The sequence below is a fragment of the Hemitrygon akajei genome, chromosome 1 (assembly GCF_048418815.1).
Source record: "Hemitrygon akajei chromosome 1, sHemAka1.3, whole genome shotgun sequence".
In the NCBI taxonomy this organism is placed as follows: domain Eukaryota; kingdom Metazoa; phylum Chordata; class Chondrichthyes; order Myliobatiformes; family Dasyatidae; genus Hemitrygon; species Hemitrygon akajei.
Window position 1 is genome coordinate 204,804,935 of NC_133124.1, and position 23,091 is coordinate 204,828,025.

The 23,091-nt window shown below is 43.2% G+C and overlaps 1 protein-coding gene across 7 annotated transcripts in view; it reads left to right on the forward strand.

Moving 5' to 3' along the window:
- Positions 1-3,302: 3,302 nt before the first annotated feature.
- The window catches only part of LOC140734734 (netrin receptor UNC5D-like), an 820,373-nt gene continuing 800,584 nt past the window's right edge, over positions 3,303-23,091 (forward strand). For all 7 annotated transcript variants that reach the window (XM_073059143.1, XM_073059196.1, XM_073059151.1 and 4 more), the window contains exon 1: positions 3,303-3,598. In XM_073059143.1, coding sequence (XP_072915244.1) covers positions 3,523-3,598 — 76 coding nt within the window. In that variant the 5' untranslated portion in view covers positions 3,303-3,522. The remainder of the gene's footprint in view (positions 3,599-23,091) is intronic.

Below are 23,091 nucleotides of genomic sequence, written 5' to 3' on the forward strand. Positions count from 1 at the left end.
CTTGCCAGCAGGTTTCTGAATGGCGTTGAACCCGTGAACAGTACTTCACTATTTTTGCAGTACTTTTAATTATATACTCTCTCTTATATATAAATATACTGTATATTGGTTTATTGATCATTACAGAGTGTCTCTCTGGTGCTTCCCTCTCCCTCCCTCCCCTCTTCCCCTGTTCCCAACCATGGTTCCCCTCTCCTTGCCCAATCCCACTCTCAGTCCATAATGGACACCCATAAAGTTTATCATCATTCACATATGTCAAAAAATTAGTTTTTTTTCAGCAGCAGTACAATGCAATAGATAAAACTGCTGAAGTACTATATACCCTAGCTATATATACATGCGTCTTTCACACAGAATTGTATATATTGTTATTTATGATATGTATTGTGTATGCTGCCTCAAAACAATAAATTTCACGATATATGCCAGTGTTAATAAAGCTGATTCTGACATGATCCAAGGCTGATTCATTCAGGAAATTCAAAAGATCCTCCAAGAACCTTTCAAAGAATTCTTTGCAACCACGGTGAAGCAATGGCTTACATGGAGTTAGATAGAGGCCATAAAATAGTTGCACACACCGTTGTTTTCTGAAGTCATATCCAGGTGAACAGCATTCTCCTACCGTGTCAAAAGAGCACGTCATCTCAGGGTTCAAGTACAGTGCTGCAGAAGATTAAACAAGCTTAGGCTGAAAGTAAATTTATTATCAAAGTACATACATGTCACCATATACTAACCTGAGATTCACTGCCTTGTGGGCATTCACAGTAGAGATGTTGCTCAAAGGGAAATTACAGGCTGCAGATATCAGCAAAAGTAATTCAAAGGAACAGCTTCTTCCCCTCTCCCATTCGATTTCTGAATGGACGTTGAACCCATGAACACTACCACATGACTTTTTTTTCTATTTTTTGCAGTACTTATTTAATTTAGCTACTTACTTATGGTAATTCAGTATTTTCTCTATTATTGTTTTCATTGTACTCCTGCCACAAAGTTAACAAATCTCACGACATATGCCGATGATATTAAACCTGATTCTGCTTCTGAAGTTCAAAGTAAATTTATTATCAAAGTATGTGTGTGTACACACACACACACACACACACACACACACACACACACACACACACACACACACACACACACACACACACACACACACACACCCTGAAATTCATTTTCTTGTGGGCATTCATAGTAAATACAAAAAAGGCACAATAGGATCAATGTAAAACTACAACAAAGATGGCCAAACAATGAATGTGCAAAAGATAAGTTACGTAAATAAATAATATTAAAAACATGAGCTTTAGAGTCCTTGCAAATGAGTCCATAGGCTAAAAAAATACTTAGAAACATAGAAAACCTACAGCATAATATAGGCCCTTCGGCCCACAAAGCTGTGCCAAACATGTCCTTACCTTAGAAATTACCTAGGGTTACCCATAGCCCTCTAATTTTCTGAGCTCCATGTATCTGTCCAGGAGTCTCTTAAAAGACCCTTTGTATCTGCCTCCACCACTGTCACCGGCAGCTCATTCCATGCACTTACCACTCTCTGTGTGAAATACTTACCCCTGACATCTCTGTACCTACTCCCCAGCACCTTAAAACTGTGCCCTCTCGTGCTAGCCATTTCAGCCCTGGGAAAAAGCCTCTGACCATCCACACTAATAATGCCTCTCATCATCTTATACACCTCTATCAGGTCACCTCTCATCCTCTGTCGCTCCAAGGAGAAAAGGCTGAGTTCACTCAACCTATTCTCATAAGGCATGCTCCCAAATCCAGGCAACATGCTTGTAAATCTCCTCCGCACCCTTTCTATGGCTTCCACATCCTCCCTGCAGTGAGGTGACCAGAATTGATTGTGGAATGAGTTCGGTGTTGCGGTGAGGGAAAGTATCAAGTGCCTTTTGGTTGAGCGGTAATAACTGTTCCTGAACCTGGCTGTGTGGGTCATGAGGCTTCGGTACCTCCTTCCCGGTAGCAGCAGCGAGAAGAGAGCATGGCCTGGAGGGTGGGGGTCCTTGATTATGGATACTGCTTTCCTGCAACAGCACTCCTTGCAGAAGAATATTTAGAAGTTTGTGAGCTGCCCACAAAGCGTTGCCATGTATTGCCAGCGCCATCTTGAAAAAACACGCCGTTTGATCCCTGAGATATTTCAACCTTTCCGAGGTGCCAAGTTAGATTTTTATTTAGCACCTCATTAGCGAAGTGTTCATCGACGAGACTGCCTTCCAACAGAGCAGCTTGAGCTTTTGATTGATCTTCCTACCTCCTGACTCAAACGTGGCGCTGCCAAACTGTCACCGAGTAATAGGCGCTGCATCGCGTTGATTACAACTCCAAATTTAACTGGACCTTGGAGCCAAACGTGACAGTAACACCACGGTATTTGTAGTGGCGCCACTTTAATAACGCCAATATTCGTTTTGGATGCTAGTCGCGTGGCAAACGGCACCTCAGAGAAACACTCCGTTCACGTCGGTATCCCGATGCTAATTTGCAATATGTAAAATTGAAAGCCTTCCGCTAAAATATAATTAGTTTCTTTGGCGCAAAAAGGGCATTGATTTTCCCTTGTTTGGAAAAACAGCCACCTCTTACACACTGCTAGTTTGCTCCTGGTTATGAGAATGAGGATTGTCAACACATGGAGGTATGAGCATCCCAGTGTCTCCTCCTACTTGCCGGGCTCGTTATGAGGTTGAGCAACAAGTCTTTGTAGCACCAGATCCATAAGTAGGACGGGCAGAAACGCAAACTTTAGTAAACATAGTCCGAGCCCGAACAGTTAATAGTGGCGCTGTTTGTACGCCGGCCCCGTGTTGCTTTGCAATACTGTTGATTCCTAAATAAACACAGTAACCTGTTATGTATTTCGCAGGGGTGCACCCCAGCGGGTAATAAGAAACAGCTACTTATTCACTCCGGTCCCTGCGAGAGATCCAACCCCGCATGCTTGGTGGGCAAGGCTTGGCAGTTTCAACTCTCTCCCCGCTGCCCTTCTCTGGGGTAATTTATTGCAAGCCCTCACTTTGATCCTGATCAGCATTGATGCCTCCGGCTGCATCCTCTCCCTCCCCTCTCTATTTTTTATTCGCAGCCGCCTCAATGCTGCAGAACAGCGGCTCACGTCTCAACCTAGCCTGACAGGGAGAGGCAGGCGCGCTGTCCGCCCCGCCGCTCCCATTGGCTACCGGTAGTTCGTGGCAATCCTTATACGGAGTGCCGCGGCGCCGGTTGGTCGCCGCTGCTGTCGATCACAGCCCCCGGGCTCTCATCAGGTTAGGCTGCGCGCAGCAGGTTGCAAAAGGAGTCCTGGATCGCGCTCACCGAGCCGGAGTTTGTGTCAGGTGCGGGCTGCAAGTGCGGCGTGAAAGGACCCATTGCCTTGCAGCCGTCCATCCTCCGGAACAAGGATGACCCGCTATCGTTAGAGTTAAAGAAGCCGCAAGGTTTGCGAAGGTTTTCTCTCGTCACCGAGGAAGCCCAAGAGAAAGGACCATGAGGACGCTGCTTCTGAGATGCTGTTGCTGGCTGCTGTTATTGGCTCTCTGCGCCATAAGTCGAGGGGAGAAGGGTAAGGGGGCAACGCAACGAGTATATTGTCGTTTGCTGGGGAATGCACTGAAGCGCAGTGCTGTTACTGTTCTCCACTGGCAGAGCAATGCCCTGTCAAGTTCCGTCAGTAGGAAAAAGTGGCAATCTGAGTCTGTCACTTGCAAAGGCAGTTCCACTTACGCCCTCTGTTATCACCTTAGTTTCCCACTCTTCCCTGACTCGTTTCAGTCGGGACCAAGTTGCACAAATACTGCATAATTTGTGACGAAAAATAAATATTTTTGTTGGATCTGCAAGGCTGAAGAAATGCTCCAGCAGTTTGGGATATGAATATCAATGAACAGAGGTGACCAGTGCCTATTTTTCCCCCCACTCTAGCGTGTGTCTGACTGCTGGACACTGCATCGATTTTTCAATTACTGGCACAGAAGTGTTGCAAACTGCTCCCTTCACCCTTCTCGCTTCGTGGCGGTGGGTGTTAATCTCCCGCTAGTGAATGAACAGCTCGCAAAGCAGCCCTTAGCCAACACGCAACCTTAGACTGAAACCTCCATTCTAAAGTTGCGGAACTTCTGCAATAAAGTCCTAAGTGGAACTGCCCTTGATTACTAAATGTTGCAATACCCGCTGGGGCACGGTGGCCCTAAATTGATTTAGAAGCGACCTGGCCTTTATTTAATAACCAGTTTTATTTGTGACAAAATATTTGTTTAATATACTGCAATCGTCTTTTTTTTAAAAAAACTTGGCATCCCGGAAATACATTAGAACCCGCGTTTAATTCTTCTTTCCAAATTGCCAAGTCGAGTTGAAGTCACGGAATTGTTTGGATGAGCGGGTTTTAAGTTCATTTGTCCTTCGTGTACCGAGGTAGGGCACCGAAGAAGAGCTTTTCCCCAAACATGGATAGTCCAGCTCCCAAATAACACAGACAAACCTTCTGTGTAAAACTTGTACCTTCTAGACACTGATAATATATACAGTCAGGCAGTACATACGCTTAGATAATCTTGTGTATGCTTGTTTAGAAGTTAGCAATGAATTTCCAATTAAGCATCACTTTTCAAAAAGTTAAAACGTGTTGCTACGGCTTTAATTCTTTTGCATCTGGTGGTTCTTACTGCCGGACAGACCATGATGTGTTTGACTTGTGGAGGGTCTGCATTTATTCGCTGGTCATACATCGGGGTGGAGTGGCGGAGTATAAATCGCTCCATAAAAAACAAGGGCGGGAAAATGTCAATTTTAACCAGCTCGGGTTAGCGGTGGAGGTTAAGAAAGCATCACCGTCTGAAAACGAAGCTTGCTGTCTCTCAGAGTCTGCGGCTGATGTGTCAATTACTAATGGGATTTACTTTAATAGTTTCAACGAAGTAAGGATTTAACTAAGTTATTCTATAAAATGTAGCATTTTGGGGTTATATGTCAACATAACTCTAATGCGCTGTATTTTTGATATTGAATCTGCTTATGATAATACAAATTAAATATGGCTCAGGTCTTGCTAATATAGTTCAGATTGATTGATCGGTTTTCATCCTGTCCAGGTGTGCCGCCTTCTGGCAGCCCTTGGCATTGCACGAGTCTGCAAAGCCTAAAATGTAAGTGTTACCATCTGACCTTCTGAAGGACAGCAGGGGCTTGTTATTTTTTTCAGAAAGGGTTAAGATTCACTCAGCAGGTTAGTATACACAATCGGAATGTTAATGGGCGTAATTGTGCTCTTTCCCCGTCTCTGGGAAAAAAATAATCGCAGTATATTTAGGTTAAGGTGCATGCAAAACTTCACATTCATTAAAGTCCTAATCTAGTTTTTCAGTTGTTAGTGTTCATTGTAACTGATGTCTTTAATTGAAACAATGGCCAGCAACTGTCAGAGAGCATACGCCTCCAGTCTTCACAAGCTGTTGCTCAGGAGCATCGCATTAGAAAGAGAGTAGACAACCTCTTGGATTGCCTATGTTGATCTATAGTGGAAATTTGCATCTGTGGGACAGAGAGAGAAATTAAAATGGTTGTTTTTGTTAGAAATCTGTTAGATATATGGCTATTACTGGACATGGCTTAAACTCCCTGCTGGAATAATTGTCAGATTTATCTCCATATTTCGATAACCAGAAGATTTTGGAAAGTGGGGTGGGGAGGGGGGAAGAAATGGAGGCTTCATATATGGTGTGCATTTATCTATGTATTATATCTCTATCCCCAAATTGTGGAGGAATTTTTTTTAATTGGGAGCCTGAAGAAATGTGAGTGTAAATCTGCATGCACAGCACAGCTGTGATTGAGCATTTAGTCGGAATTGGATAACTGTTAAGTTAAGGCAAATTACTGGCAGCGTTGCACATCACCATTTTAGCATGGATAATGTGAGAGAATGCAGATGCACAGAGTTTGCGAAGCTGATCCAAAATTGCCATAATTTACTTCTTTATTGATTTAGTGACACATCCTCCCACCACATCTGCCCTTCACTCTTTGTCACTTCCATCTTGTTCTCTTTTTCACCGTGCGGACTTGACAAATGTGCCGTAGAAGTCTTGCCTTTTTTTCTCCTCAGAAAACTACGACGTGAATGTAGGATTAATGCAGATTTAATTAAATTCGGTTCTGCAAATGCAAAGCTGTTTCAGTGACTTTAATTCTGATATTGCAGTTACCCTGAGGTGGGATGTGAACCTTTTTTTTTTTAACTTTACAAAGGTTCAAACATTCAAATTAAATTTATTATCAAAGTGCGAACATGTGCTCAGTGGCCACTTCATTAGGTACACCTGCTCATTTATGCAAATATCTAATCAGCCAATGATGTGGCAGCGACTCGATGCATAATGATCAAGAGGTTCAGAGTAATCATCAGAATAGGGAAGAGATGTGATCTGAGCAACTATGACTGTGGAATAATTGCGGTGCCAGACAGGGTGGTTTGAGTATCTCGGAAACTGCTGATCTCCTGGGATTTTCATGCACATCAGTCTCTAGAGTTTAAGAGAATGTTGCAAAAGCAAAAAAAAAACAAAAAAAAATCCAGGCAGTGACTGTTCTGTGGATGAAAATATCTTGCCAGTGAGAGAGGTTAGAGGAGAACGGCCAGACTGGTTCAAGCTGACAGTAACTCATCGTTACAAGAGTGCTGTGCAGAAGAGTATTTCTAAATGCACAATCAAACCTTGAAGAGGATGGGCTACAGCAGCAGACGACCACAAACATAATCAGTGGTCACTTTCTTCGATGCAGGAGGTACCTAACAAAGTGGCCACTGGCTGTATATGTCACTATATGCTGCACTGATGTTCTTTCTTACAGACGCCTATAGTAGAATTAATGGAAGAACGACACACAAAGATTCACAAGCAACTATTGTGTAAAAATAGACAAACTGTGCAAATACAAAATAAATAATACAGAGAACATGAGCTGTAGAGTCCTTGAAAGTGAGTACATAGGTTGTGTTCAGTGATATTATCCATACTGGTTCAGAGCCTGATGCTTGAGGGATAATTATTTCTGAACCTGTTGGTGTGGGGCCTAAGGCTCTTCTTTCTCCTTTCTGACAGCAGCAATGAGAAGAGAGCATGGGGTGGGTGGGGGGGGAGTGTGCTTGGTGATGGATGCTGCTGCCTTGTGGCGGAGCTCTTTGTAGATGAGCTCAGCGGTGGGGAGGGCTTTTCCTCTGGTGGACTGGGCTGTGTCTGCCACTTTTTGCTTTTCCATTCTGGGGCAACCCCTTTCCTGGCCTCCACCTTCGCTACTCCGTGCAAAAAGTATGTTTTGACGGGAAAGCGCGGGGAGGAGGAACAGCCCCCCTTCCCCCCCACCCAGGATGCTGGGCCCTCAGGGCAGCTGCCCACTCGGTGGTGAGTTGCAGTGTTGATCGATGACTGTTGCATCACTCGCTCTTGAGTATGGAGATCAATGCTGAGGGAGTTGAGTGTTCGCAGAAAGCAGCGCGGTCGCTATCCCGTGCCCATTCTTCTTCTTTAAGATGCTTTTTACCGTCCTGCGGTGCTCTTGGGAATGGCTGTCAGAACATCAAATATAAACTTGGCTCTGGAGACTCATTGCTTATCAGTCTTCCAGCCCATTACTGAACTGCAACCTCCCTTGAGGCGCACAATTTATCTTATATAATGAAAGTCTGGTAGTGTGCGTCACATTTTAAAGGTATATTTGTCATGATATCCCTTACTCTTCTGATTGGGCCACTTTGTCACAATCTGTCCACTTCACTGTTGCTTGATCTCCTGTAACTAGACAGACCATTCAGATTATTGTGGGTTGCCATCACCTTGGGAATTCCAGCAGCAAATTGGATATAAATAATAGGCTTGTGGGGTGGAGGTACTGAAGGTGGTGTAAGGTGCTCCTTCCCTCCACTAGATCGCCCTTGGGCATCTGCTTAACTCCCCCCCCCCCCACCCCCCGCCGATCAGGGTCACGGGAAGCCATGGCAGTAGGTGGTGGATGATTGTATGAACAGCTGGGACATATCAGGAGTCTTGGTTAATGGACAGCTGACACCAGGCAGACAATCTCTGAAGAGCATTGGTAATAGCTGGGGTCACCCATCTTATAAAGACACTACCCAGAAGAAGGCAATGGCAAACCACTTCAGCAGAAGAATTTGCCAAAAATAATCATGATCATGGAAAGACCATGGTCACCCACATCACACGACACGGCGCATAATGAACGAATGATTTACGCCTAGACGTAACAAGGGAGGGGAATGGTTATGGTCTCCACACACTCAACAGTGGATGGGGCAGCTGACCATCTTGAGTAGGGCTGAACATTCCTCTTTCTCACACCCACTCCGCCAGCCACTATCCTTGTTGCCGGATTCCCTCTGTGGATGGTTGTGCAGGTCAAGTCATTGGGTATGTTTAAGGCAGAGGTTGACAGGTTTTTGTTTAGTAAGGGCATGAAAGGTTACAGGGAGAAGGTAGGAAAATGGGATTGAGAGGGATAATAAATCAGACGTGATGGAGTGGCAGACTGGGTGGAATGACCAGACTTTGTTCCTATGCTCATGGTCTTTATGGCTTTGCTCTCCTAATTTCTACAACCTTATCATATTTCTGTGCTCTTCCAAATTCAGTTCCCATTACATTTACTATATATTTCATCCACTATGGGCCTTCTCTTTTAAATCCTCCCTGTATGATCAAGCTTTTCAGTCATTTGTTCTGTTGGCCTCTTATAGGGCTCAGTATCGATGCTCCTTCGATCATGCCTCTGTGAAGTTCAATGGATAATTGACCATGATAAAAGCACCACGTAAATTTAAGTTGTTAACGTTACGGCTGTGCAGAACAATCTTAAATTTTCCTGCTTTCAATTGTCCACTCCCTAAATAAAATTGATAGAAATGAACAAAAATCAGATTGCAGGAGGAACTCAGCTGGTCAGGCAGCATCTGTGGAGGCAGAGGGATGGTTGACATTTCAGGTTGTGACATGCAAAGTCAAAGTATTTTTTTAAATCTAAATGCACATATGTTATATGCTACCTTGAGGTTCATTTTCTTGCAGGCATTTACAAGAAAATAAAGACGTACATTAGAATTTATGAAAAATTATGCATAAACCAGGGCTCCCCATGTTTTTTATGCCGTGGACCCCTACTGTTAACTGAGGGGGGTCTGTGGACCCCAGGTTGGGGAACCCCTGACACGAGCAGAGACTGACAAATGACCAATGTGCAAAAGAACACAAATTATGCAAATAGACGCATAATTAACACTCTGAGTTGTAGAGTCCTTGAAAGTGAGACCACAATTGTGGAGTCAGATCAAGGTCTATTTATTTATTGAGATGCAACGTGGAGTAGACCCTTCTGCCCCTTTCAGCCATGCCGTCCAGCGACCCCCGATTTAACCTAGCCTAATCTTGGGTGGATTTGCAATGGCCAATTAACCTACCAGCTAGCACATCTTTGGACTGTGGGAGGAAATTGGAGCACCCGGAGGAAACCCACGTGGTCTTGAGGAGGATGTAGAAACACCTCATGGGCAGCGGCCCGGGTGGCCTGTACTGTAAAGCGTTGTGCTAACCACTACACTTCTCTGCGGCCCTACTGATGAGAAGTCATCCATGCTGGAGTCTGATGATTGAAGGTAGTAACTGTTTTTGAACCTGCTGGTGAGAGATCCAAAGCCTCTGTACCTCCTGCCCAGGGTCTTAGCAAGAAGAAGAGCATGGCACTGATCGGGATTTGATAGAACAATGCCTTACTTCCATATGGACCCTACAATTTGGGGGAAAATTTAAGCTGAAGTGCCACATTGGGCACTAGAGTGGGACAGCTGAGGTCAAGATAACAAGGATAGAAATTGAACGATTGAAACAAAAAGACAAAGATGGGGAGAGCTCTGAATCAGAAATAAATTTTCTGACAGCTCAGCGAGTCTTAGTTCTGCCTTCACAAAGAAGAACACAGTGACCTCCTGGATATATTGGGAATATAGGATCTAAATGAATGGAAGGAACTGAAAGAAATCAATATTAGAGAAGAGTTGGGACGGTGGAATTTGATGGTATTGAAGACTAATAAATCTCAAAGACCTGTGTATTCCCCTGAGTTCTGATGAAGAGTCTCGGCCCAAATGCATCGACTGTTTATTCTCCTGAGTCTTGATGGAGGGTCCAAGCCTGAAATGTTGGCTGTGTATTCCTCAATATAGATGCTGCCTGACCTGATTAGGTGTAGGTGTAGGTGTGTGTGTGTGTGTGTGTGTGTGTGTGTGTGTGTGTGTGTGTGTGTGTGTGTGTGTGTGTGTGTGTGTGTGTGTGTGTGTGTGTGTGTGTGTGTGTGTGTGTGTGTGTGTGTGTGTGTGTGTGTGTGTGTGTGTGTTTTCGTTCCATGGAAAAGAGTAAACAGCTGGGCCGAGAACATTCTTGTTGACTCTCCAATTCCCTCCACAGATGCTCCTGCAGAAGATTGTTGCTGTACACTTAACATGTTTGACTGAAGAAGGAATTTCTACTCCGTTAAGTGCTTTCTTCTTTGCCCTGATGTTTCTGCCCTGCCGAGCATTCTCAGTGTTTTATCAAGTTTGTTCCATAATTTTCTGCATGTTTTATTTTGCAGCCTGGTGTGTGCTAGTGCTTTCTTCTGTAAAATTGGGAAATATTGCGGTTTTGATACCTCAAGGGCGTGATTATTCTCATCTGTGCTGAGACAAGCGTGCCAGTGGTAAGGCTCTGACTGTTGTATGGGATATATGCGATGCCTACCAACCATTAGTCAACCACTAATCGAGTGTTAAACATTGAAGTGGAGCAGTAGTAGTTTTGTATTTATTTAGTGTGCATTATTATATATGGAACTTGTGTAAATATATCAGTGATTCTGTCAGCTCATTATTAGCTCTTATTTTCTCTACTCTTTTCCACCATTCTCTCCTCTGCTGTGCTAAATCATTTCACTGTTGTGACTGGCATTTCTTAACCCTTTCCTTCAGAGTGGTGTTCTCCACTTGAAATAGCCTGAATACTTCAGTCTGGTCAACAAGAAGTAATTGCGTTTATTTTGCTGGTTCCACCATGACAGAGTTAGGTGTCTGCTGATGTTTACTCAATGCTAGCTTCTCGGTTTGCTGGGATCAGAGTCACATTTATTATCGCTGGCATGAGTCACAAAACTTGTTCTGTGGCAGCAGAGCAAGGTGTAAAAATGAAATTACTATAAGGCGCAAATAAAACAAATAGTTGGATAAATAAAGAGTACAAAACAGTAATGGTTAGGGAGTATTCATGGATCATTCAGAAATCTAATGGCAGAGGGATGATGCTTTTCCTAAAGCATTGAATGTGGGTCTTCGAGTGGAAGACGAGGAGTTGATGGTTTGGGGGATGGGGGTATTTGGCTCATTGCATAAGAAATAGAAGAAGAGTTAGGGCATTCAGCCCATCAAGTCTGCTTTGTCATTCGATCGTGACTGATTTATTATCCCATTCTCCTGCCTTCTCCCCATAACCTTTGACACCCCCACTAATCAAGAATGTATCACCCTCTGCTTTAAATATATCCAATGACTTGGCTTCCAAATTGTCTGTGGTATTGAATTCTACAGATTCACCACCGTCTGAATAAATTCCTCCTCATCATACTACAGTAGAATTACAGGAGGTGTCTTATTCCCATGGTGGGCCCCCACCACCATGTTTTGATCTTTTGGTTGTGGGTGGAACTGGTGGTGTGAAGGGGGCTTCAGAACAAATTGTGCCCCGAGTCTGCATGCCATGTTTAAGCCTATGAACGTTGCCTTGTTTTACATGTTAAAGTAATGTATTTAATAAGAAACAGAAAAGAAATGTAAATGGTTCTCTGCAGGTTTTTAAAGCCACTTTATAAAGACTATTAATAACTAGGGCAAGACACACTAAAGATGTTGCTTTTCTAATGAGAAACCAGTTTTCAGCTTGTCCTATATATAAAAACAGACAGCAACTGCAGCTAACAGAGCTGTTGCTCTGCCTTTCCTGCAACTAGTGTTCAGACTTGACTTCCAGTGTTGTCTGTGTGGAGTCTGCATGTTCCTCCTGAAGACTGTTTGAGTTTTGCTTGGTACGTTGGTTCCCGCACCCCCCACCCACATCCCAAAGGGTGTGTGGGTTGGTACGTTAATTAGTGAAATGTAAATTCCCTCTTGTTTGTAATTGAGTGATTTTTTTTTTTAATTGGGAAGGATGCCACACCATCCAGCAACCTACGGTACCTATTTAACCCAAGCCTAATCTTGGGACAATTTACAATGACCAATTAACTTATTGGTCAGTATGTCTTTGGAGTGTGGGAGGAAACTGGAGCATCTGGAGGAAACCCATGTATGCCATGCGGAGGACGTACAAACTCCTTCCACAAGGTGTCAGAATTGAACTCTGAACTCTGTGCCCCAAGCTATAATAGTACTGGGCTGTAGCGGTGCCACTAATTTTGATGGGGATTTAGGAAGAATAAAAATGTATTGTCTAAGAACGGTATACAATGTACATTTTTGGCGGTCAGTGTGCCCACGGTGGGTTGGTACCGTAATGGTTAGCACATCGCTTTACGGTACCAGCGACACCGGGTCAATTCCCGCTGCATCATGGGAAATATATTTTGGACATGGAGTATTTCAGAGAAGTCGTGTTTGCAATCCTGTTCTGTGCATTGGTCCTGCTCAATTGACAACACTGCTTTGATTTGGGGGATTTTGAGATGAACAGCCACTAAAGGATTAGGTTTTATTATCTTACACTGTCTTGTCATACTGACGCTAACACACAGAACAAAGCTCTCGTGATGAAGTGACAGACTGTCTACCATCTTAACAAGAGGAACCTATGATGGAAGCATTATTTTCTTGCATACTGTTTAGTAATTCAGATCAGAGGAGATAATTATTCTTCAAAGAAAAAAATAACAAAAAAAGAGAAAAATATTTAAGTCAGTCAGTATTAGTTTCAAGCCACTTGTTTACCTAGGATTGAAAATTATTAATTTTCCTGACTGCTGCTTAAGTGCCTTATCACTGAGGGAACAGCGTAGAATAATTATTAGCTCTGGTTCTGGAATCTTGTGTCTTTTACATCTCATCCTGAAAGGTATTTTTGAAGATAACAAGCTGTATTTTAGGCGATTGAAGGTTTATTTATATATTTCTATTTGGAAATACAGCCCTGCAGCAGGCCCTGCCAGTCCAATTACATTCATGTGACAAATTAAGCTACTTAGCCATCTGTACATCTTTGGACTATGGGAGGAAACCGGAGCACCCGGAGGAAATTCGTGCAGTTACGGACAGAATATACAAACTCCTTTCAGTCAGTGGCAGAAATTGAACCGGGTTTGCTGGTGCTGTAATCGCTTTGTGCTAACTCTGCGGCCTTGATCTTTAAAAATTTAAGAACTGTAAATCTTAACTCCTTTAATTCCAGCTTCCACATTTGAGTTTTGTGCATTGTGATATTAAATCAGTGACTATTTCTTTTGCCTAGAGCTTTTAGTTGTCATTAGGAGTTGTTTAGTTCATTTAATGGCTGGTTATATACCATCAAGTCTGCAATTGACCAAAAGACCACAAGGTCATAAGACCAGTTGTTAGTATCAGGGACTTGCTGGTTGTCAGTAACATGTTCATTGCAATCACTGTGCAGTGTCATGTCCTGTAAAGAATAAAAACACAGATTTCACTGAAATATTTTAAGCAATTAATGAACAGCGGCCCAATTACTGTTTAAATGTGTTTGGGAGTGGCTGCTGTGTTTTGAAATGGAGTATCACTGGGCAACACGGTAGCCCACGGTACCATAATCTGAAACAGCATTATGTTAACTGCTATGCTACCGTGTTGCCCAGTTTCTACCCAGTTTCAATTCCCCTGCTGCCTGTACATCCTCCTCCTCCTCCAGGTGCTCAGGTTTCCTCCCATGTTCCAAAGACATACAGGTTAGTAGATTAATTGGTTATATGGGTGTGATTGAGTGGCATGGGCTGTGCTATATCTCTAAATGTTTAAAAAGCTATCTTCCAGATGCCTCGGTTTGGATCTGTGTTAATGATCAACCATCTCAGAGCCTGCAGAATTGAATGGGACCTGAAAAAAGACCATCCTCGATCCTGAGGGACCGTTTAGGAATGTTCAAAGTAAAATTTATTATCAGAGCACACGCAGGTCACCACATACAACCCTGAGATGCTTTTGCTGTGGGCATACTTAGCAAATCTATAGAATAGTAACTGTAAACAGGATCAATGAAAGAGCAAGAGTATAGAAGACAACAAACTGTTGAAATCCAAATCTAAGTAAATAACGAGAGCATGAAATAACAAGACAAAGAGACCTTAAAGTGAGATCACTGGTTGTGGAAACATCTCGATAGATGAGTGTAGTTACCCCTTTTATCCAGGAGCCCGATGTTGAGGGGTAGTAACTGTTCTTGAACCTGGTGGTGTAAGACTTGAGGCTCTTGCACCTTCTACCTGATGGCAGCAGCAAGAAGAGAGCATGGCCTGGGTGGTGAGGGTCTCTGATGATGGATGCTGCTTTCCTATGACATTGTTTCATGTAGATGTGCTCAGTAGTTAGGAGCACTTTACCCGTTACGTACTGGACAGAATCCATTACCTTTTGTAGGATTTTCTGTTCAAAGGCATTGAATGGAAAAAGGTAGGAAAAAAGTGAGTTATTGATCCCTACATTAGTTATCCATTCTATTTCACCTTGCTGGGTGTTTAATGATTATGTTACTTTATTGAAATCAAACCACTTAAAGTTACTTCATTGTGAAACATTTTAAGGAGTTATTGAAGGATGCAATTTAAGCATGTTTCTTTTGAGTGAGAATATGGCACGACCTTGGCATATCTCGGGGCAGGTCAAGTGAGCCAATTGCTTGCGAGTGCCACTTCCAATTGCAGATTCACAGTAAGCAATCAAGTATTATTACATTGTGCCTCGCGCCTCACAATTGGAACAGTTTAAGTCGTACCCATTGTCCAGCATTTAGAGTGAGTGTGTTCAAATGTGAATGAAAGTAGTAACCAATGCTAAGTGATGGAGAGGATGCCAACTCCTTCCAATATTGTTGTGAAATGTAGCACAGAAAAAGGTAGCAATGCTTGTGTTTTTGGACCTAAAGAGCTCAAAGTCTTGCTGTCGTAGGAGTTTCCTTGTTTCTTGTAGATGAATTGGAGAGAGATTGACTGCTGTGAATGGCCTATTTTCAATGTATCACATCACCACCGGAGTGGGGGGGGCGGGGGGTGCAAGAACTGAATGGAGTTTGGACCATTGTTACCTTGCAGATCCTCTGTAACTAAGTGACACAGGGTTGAAATAAGCTGTGAAAAGTTGTCAGCTCTGTTATGGGCACTAACCTCCCCAGCATCCAGGCCACCTTCAAGAAGACGTACAGTGTATTGGCCTTCATCAATTGTGGAATTGAATTTAGGAGCTGAGAGGTAATTTTGCAGCTATATAGGACCCTGGTCAGACCCCACTTGGAGTACTGTACTCAGTTCTGGTCGCCTCACTACAGGAAGGATGTGGAAGCCATAGAAAGAGTGCAGAGGAGATTTACTAGGATGTTGCCTGGATTGGGGAGTATACGTTATGAGAATAGGTTGAGTGAACTCGGCCTTTTCTCCTTGGAGCAATGGAGGATGAGAGGTGACCTGACAGAGGTGTATAAGATGATGAGAGGCATTGATCATGTGGATAGTCAGAGGCTTTTTCTCAGGGCTGAAATAGTTGCCACAAGAGGTCACAGATTTAAGGTGCTGGGGAGTAGGTACGGAGGAGATGTCAGGGGTAAGTTTTTTACATAGAAAGTGGTGAGTGTGTGGAATGGGCTGCTGGCAACGGTGGTGGAGGTGGATATGATATGGTCTTTTAAGAGACTTTTGGAGGGGTACATGGAGCTTAGAAAAATAGAGGGCTTTGGGTAAGCCTAGTAATTTCTAAGGTAGGGACATGTTCGGCACAACTTTGTGGGCTGAAGGGCCTGTATTGTGCTGCAGGTTTTCTATGAATCGAGTAGGCGGCATCTATCATTAAGGGCTACCGTTAGGGTGTATCTGATGGGCGGTGCCAATCATTGTGAACGGAGACTGAGGGGACAGAAGATGGTGGAATCTGGAGCCAAAAAAAACCAAATTGCTGGAGGAATTCAGATGGATTACAACATTAGGCAGATGGAATACAACGTTGGCAAATGCGAGATCATCCACTTTGGAAGGAACAATAGAAGAGCAGATTATTATTTAAATGGTGAAAGATTGAAGCTTGCTGTTGTGTACAGGGACTTGGGAATGCTTGTCCATGAACTGCAAAAAATTGGCTTGCAGGTACAACCGGTTATTAAGAAGGCAAATGGAATGTTGGCCTTCATTGCTAGAGGGATTGAATTCAAGAGCAGGGAGGTCATACTGCAACTATACAGGGTTCTGGTGAGGCCGTACCTGGAGTACTGTGTCCAGTTCTGGTCTCCATACTTGAGGAAGGATATACTGGCTTTGGAGGCAGTGCAGAGGAGGTTCACCAAGTTAATTCCAGGGATGAAGGGGTTAACCTGTGAGGAGAGATTGAGTCACTTGGGACTATACTCTCTGGAGTTCAGAAGAATGAGAGGAGATTTTATACAAACATAGAAAATTTTGAAAGGGATAGGTAAGGTAGAAGTAGGAAAGTTGTTTCCATTGGTAGGTGAGACTAGAACTCGGGGACATTGCCTCAAGATTCAGGGGAGAAGATTTAGGATGGAGATGAGGAGAAACTGGTTTTCCCAGAAAGTGGTGAATCTGTGGAATTCTCTGCCCAGGGAAGCAGTTGAGGCTTCCTCACTAAATACATTTAAGAAACAGTTAGATGGGTTTTTACATAGTAAAGGAATTAAGAGTTTTGGGGAAAAGGCAAGTAGATGGAGATGAGCTTACGGATGGATCAGCCATGATCTTAGTGAATGGCGGGGCAGGCTCGATGGGCCAGATGGCCTACTCCTGCTTCTATTTCTTATGTAGGAGTTCAAAGGGCTAAGCAGTTCCTTTTCCTCCTTCATATTAAAGGTTCATTTATTATCAAAGTATTCAACTCTGAAATTCTTCTTCTCCAGGTAGCCATGAAATCAAGAAATAAAAGGAAGGTAACATGTTGACTTCTTCCAGCAGTTGGTCTCTTGCTTATTGTGACTGGCACTGGGCAGGCACTTGGATGAGAAAGGTTGTTCTTTTAAGTTTAAGGCTCTCCATTATTAAGTGCCCCTCTTGTGTTTCTAATTTTTCATCTTCTGGTCTTTATCTGTGCATATGACCCTAATTATTTTTAGTTTTGTTGGTGTGAGACATGGCATCTTAATGTGTTGTAATGTGACATACTAAAATAATTAGAATCAGGTTTAATATCACTGGTATATGTTTTGAGATTTGTTATGTGGCAGCAGTACATTGCAATATATAATATACAGTGAGAAATGTGTATGTATATAAATAATTTAAATGAAGTAGTGCAGAAAAGGGGGAAAAAGTAATGAGGTAGTGTTCACGGGTTCAATGTCCATTCAGACATCTGATGACAGAGGGAAAGAAGCTGGTCCTGAATCATTTAGTGTGTTCCTTCGGGCTCCTGTATCTCCTCTCTGAAGGTAGCTATAAGAAGAGGGCACGTCCTGGGTGATGGTGGCCCTTAATGATGCATGCTGCCTATTTGGGTCATTGCTCCGTGGAGATGTCCTGGGTGCTGGGGAGGCTAGCACTCGTGATGACTGAGTTCACAACTTTTTGCAGCTTATTTCAATCCTGTGCAATGCTTCACACCCCCCCCCCCCCCCCATACCAGATGGTGAGGGAACCGGTTAGAATGCATCTGTAGAAACTTGCAAGTGTCTTTGGCGGTATAGTGTATCTCCTCACACTCTGAATGAAATATAGCTGTTCCTAATGAAATATGGGTGCTGTCGTCCCTTCTTTGGAATTGCATCAATATGTTGGGCCCAGGATAGATACCCAAAGATATTGACACCCAGGAACAGAGTCGCACCAGTGTTGATTGTTAACGAGGAGGAGATGTTATTTCTGATCCACACAGGTTGTGGTCTTCTGGTGAGTAAGTTGAAGGTCCATTTGCATAGGGAGCTACAGAGGCCCAAGTTTTGGAGCAGGTTACTGTTATATTATGTGTTATTTGACTTGTACAGTTAATGTGTGCTCATTTTAATATGCAGTCCTCAGTTTCATGACTTGGCCTTGTTAGTCAAAAACCTCACTGGGGCAGGTTTTGTACTTACCCAGTTTCGCTAATTGTCTGATTCCTGCACTATCCTTTTCTTCAAACAGGATCTAGGCAAAGTGCTGTCCTTAAGAAATGGGACTCTTCCCTCATCTGTGAGGCCTGGGGCAAATATCTAGCAACGGTGTCTAGCTATTCAAAATGAATGTTTGCATGCCTAACTTAAGACTTGTCAAAAGTTAGGGGAAAAAAAGGAGATTTTTTAATTTCATAGTAAGATTACTTATACCTTAATAAAGTTATTAATAGATTAATAATTTTAGTAAGCATTAATGAGCCAACTGGTTTTTTAATCTACTCAATCTCTCATTGAGTTCAATGGGGTCAGTGTATTTCAGTCGGGTTCATCTGGTTCAGCGGGCGGATCTCTAAGCTCAGACCTGAGAGACCCTGGAGATGTTTGTGCTAGAGACCAACTGTGCAGAGCAGGCTCCGTAGCTGGAGTTGAGCCCTCAGCTCAGTCAATGTCTGGCTATGAGCACAACTGCTGGAAAATCTCTTGCGGATCTTAGGGATGATTTTCTCAATTTGGGTTGATTTCTTTGTAAAATTTCAATAATTGAAATGGGATTTTCTTAAATTATAGGGGAAGGTTGACTAGGTCCAGTCTTTATTCCCTGGAGCGTAGAAGATGTGATTGATGTTTACAAAATTATGAGTTGTACAGATAGGGTAAATGCCAGCAGGCTTTTTCCACCAAGTTGGGTGAGACTAGAACTGGAGGTCATAGGTTAAGGGTGAAAGGTGAAATATTTAAGGGGAACCTGAGGGGAAACTTCACTCAGCGGATGGTACAAGTGCAGAACAAGCTGCCAACAAAGGGGGTGGATGTGAGTTTTGAGAAGTTTAGACAAGTTAATGGATGGGAGAGGTATGCAGGGGCGTGGTCCAGTTGTGGGTCGATGGGACTAGGAATGGACTGGATGGGCAGAAGGGCCAGTTTTTGCACTGAAGTGCTCTATGACTCCATAATATTGCTATGGTTTTGCATTGTGAAGTTTACACGAAGAGATTTGTAATGTGATTGAAGGATAAAATCCTAAAAACATATGTTCAAACACAACTTACTGAGGTATAAATAGTTAATGTAGTTTGCGATCAATATAAATGTGCATGAGCTGCATAGACAAACATGGTTTTAAAAGGTATTAATAAGACACATTGCCTAACTAAAGATCATTGACTAACACAGGAATAGCACAAGAGACCTGCTTTATTGACAGCTGGTTCACCAGAGAAAGTTTTTGATCATCTTTCTGTCTGTGATCAAGTATTAGCTCTTCAGACATACTGTATTTGCAAAACGCGGAACTGCTTTGCATTAGTAGCTTTTCCAGTTTCTCTGACACGAGCATGATTAAGAAACGAAAGTTGCAATGCTTGTGGTTTACCCTTGCTTGGCTCGTTGGGTCCTCTGCGGGTTGTTTTTGAATGGCGGTACACACAGTTCTGCTTTAGTCACCTCTCTTGGTGGTCCAGGTAGGAGAAAGTAGACCCCTGTGTAACTCACAATTTACTTAAAGTCTGAGGTCACTCATTCTGACCCCGTATTATGTCCACCGCTTGCATTAGCTGCTTGGAGCCAGTGTAGATTTCTAATCTGTAATGGAGTAGAGCATTTTTACAAAATTTATTTAGAGAAACAGCATGGTATAGGCTCTTCTGGCTCTTGAGCAGAGCTGCCCAGCAACCCCCCACCTCCACCCCGATCTAACCCTAATCTAATTATGGGATAATTTACAATGACCAATTAGCCTACTAACTGGACTGTGGGAGGAAACCGGAGCACCAGGGGAGGGAGTGGTGGGGTGCATTCCACAGGGAAGATGTGCAGATTCCTTTACAGAGGACACTGGGATTGAACTCTGTACTCTGATGACCCGAACTGTAATAGCGTCACATTAACTGCTACGCTGCAGAGGCGGCGAAAGCGTTATGGAGAAAGGAAGGGCTGATAAGTCGATTCGAGGAATGTCGAATTGGGTTTTCCTGCCTCCCGCATCGTCGCCCTCCTGTTTCCTTAAACCACGGCTCAACATGCGCAGCTCCTCCAGCAGAAGATTATTGATTGCTGCGCATTGCAGCATCTTCACTCTCTTGTGTCCTCCTTAAGCCACCTCCTGCTCAGTTCCTCTCTCGTCTTCCCTCTGTTTCCTCCTTCACCCCATGAGGCAATGATTATGTTAAATGGTTTCTAGGTGTAGGTTACTGTTAATGTGATTCCTTTATGGAAGCAGTTGGTGTTCTCAATCCACTAAAGTCATTGAAATGATTTTTTTAGATGAAGTACAACTCACTGGTGCTGATCCTGTTTGTTTCTATTGACTGGGAGTGGTTTACAAGGCATCAGAACCTTGTAGTGTGGAGGTAGGCCTTTTTCCCCCCATCCCTCTGCTTTTCTCTCCATATTTCCTCATCCTCCATTATCTATCCCAGCCAAAGGTAGTCCCTCAGGGTTGAGAACAACTTGCGTCCTCCCCTGTCCCACAGGAGATAACGGGGCCAGTAGGATTGACATCAGAATTAACACCAGTTGCTTGACCTGATGGCTTAAGTAGTTTAGGAAGGGCTTCTCTTCTTCTGCCTCTTAGATACTTTATTTCGGGCAGATGGGCATGAAGTTTGGGATGCGGTCCTGAATGTTTCTTCTGCAAGTTGTATGGCAAGGAAGGATTTGAGGACAACCTTAGGACAGTTTTCTCTGTCCACCTGGTGATCTGCAGAATAGAGTACTTACTTCGGAAGTCTGGTATCAGGCATGTGGCCTTCCTGGTTTCTCCTTTAGAGACTCGAATGTTGGCTTGGAGGAGGAAGCTGATGTTGTTTTGTTTATACAGGTTTCCCCCGCTATCCAAAAGTAGAGCGCTCATATGAAACCTTTCGTAAGCCAAAATGGCGTAAAGTGAAGAAGCAATTACCATTCAAAATGCTGGTGGGACACAGCAGGCCAGGAAGCATCTATAGGGAGAAGCACTGTCGACGTTTTGGGCCGAGACCCTTCATCTCTCGGCCAGAAACGTCGACAGCCCTTCTCCCTATAGATGCGGCCTGGCCTGCTGTGTTCCACCAGCATTTTGTGTGTGTTGCTTGAATTACCAGCATCTGCAGATTTCCTCGTGTAAGCAATTACCATTAATTTGTACGGGCCAAATTTTTGAGCATTCCCAGACCCAAAAAATAACCTACCAAATAGCACATAAAACCTAAAATAACACTATACATATAGTAAAACCAGGAATGATATGTTAAATACACAGCCTATTTAAAAGTAGAAATAATGTATGTACAGTGTAGTTTCCCTTACCAGAATCGGGATTTAGTCGAAAACTGATTTGTAGGAAAAAATCGGCACGTATACGCATGCACACACACCTGCCCGCGCAAGGCTTCACGGTCATGTAGTCTTTTTCAGGGTAAACACAAGTTTAAAGCGGGCACCTTTTCTCGTAAAAGCGAAAATCCTCTTCGGATTTCTTTCAGTTAGCGAAAACAGGTACTAGTGTAGGTCTTTCATAAAAGCGAAATGGTGTAAAGCAAGGGGTACCTGTATTTTTTTTTATCTAGTTAGAGATGCAACATAGTAACAGGCCCTATCAGCCCAACAAACCCATACTACCCATTTATACCCATGTGACTAATTAGCTTACTATCCTGTTGGAAACTACTATTTTCTTTATAAGATGAATTAATGTAAGATTAAAGTTGTATTTTAATCATCTGTACTTTTTAAGAAACTCATGTATTTTTCACAAGGATGTGGTGGTTCACCCCCAACTTACTGGCAGAGAGCTGTATAGCAGCTAAACTAACAGTTTATCACTTTTCACATTTTTCATTGGCTAACTATTAGCACATTACCCATGTGATGTAATTGTGCAATCATTGATTGGTTTAGTTTATCGAAGGAATTTCTCTGATCTCAAATATGAAAGTGGTGGATCTTTCAGAGGCGCCATCTCTGGCTTCTGAATGCTCTCCCTCCACTCATCTTGGCCTCGTTTCTCAGCTCTTTATTTAGTTTGTTTAGTGTTTGTATGTTAGCTTGCACTTTAAAGTAAACGATCATTAAGAATTAACACTGCTCAGCATTCCTCAATCCTGGCAGATCCCTAAGGATCAGAAAAACAGAGGTCCAGCAAGCCCACATGTCTCTGGAATGGGGGAGGAAAGTAGAGCACTGGAGGAAGTCACAGGGTCATGGGGAGAGTGTATAGATCCCTTACAAACAGCGGCAGGAATTGAACCCAGCTCGCTGATGCAGTAATAGCATTGCACTAACCACTGCGCTACCAGGCCACGTCACTGCTGGTGACTTTAGAGAAATTTGCAGAGATGTGGTTGATGGCACCTCTCCAGGGCTTTGTGTTGCCTGCTGTGACCATGAAATAAACAGGCGTTTATTGTAATATCCTTCACGACCTCAGTTTGTTGCTGCAGCAGTTTTAGTGGGGGATAAAAGAAAATATCAGCCAGCTAGCTACCTCGAGCATCCACAAGGTCAGCGCAAGAAATTGCCTCCCCGCGAAATTCACGCCTCAGCTCCTGAGAATGTGCAGGCTCATCAAACATTGACCCATAAATGTAAAAGTCAACATAAAATAGACAAGAGTGGTAAGAATAAGCAGCAATTTCCAAGAACAAATAGAGCAAGATTTAAAATTGTCTGGGGATGGGAAGGGAGTGGTGAAAATTAATCTTCACCCACTAGCCGTAAGTAGCTGTATTCTGAAATTGGTTTC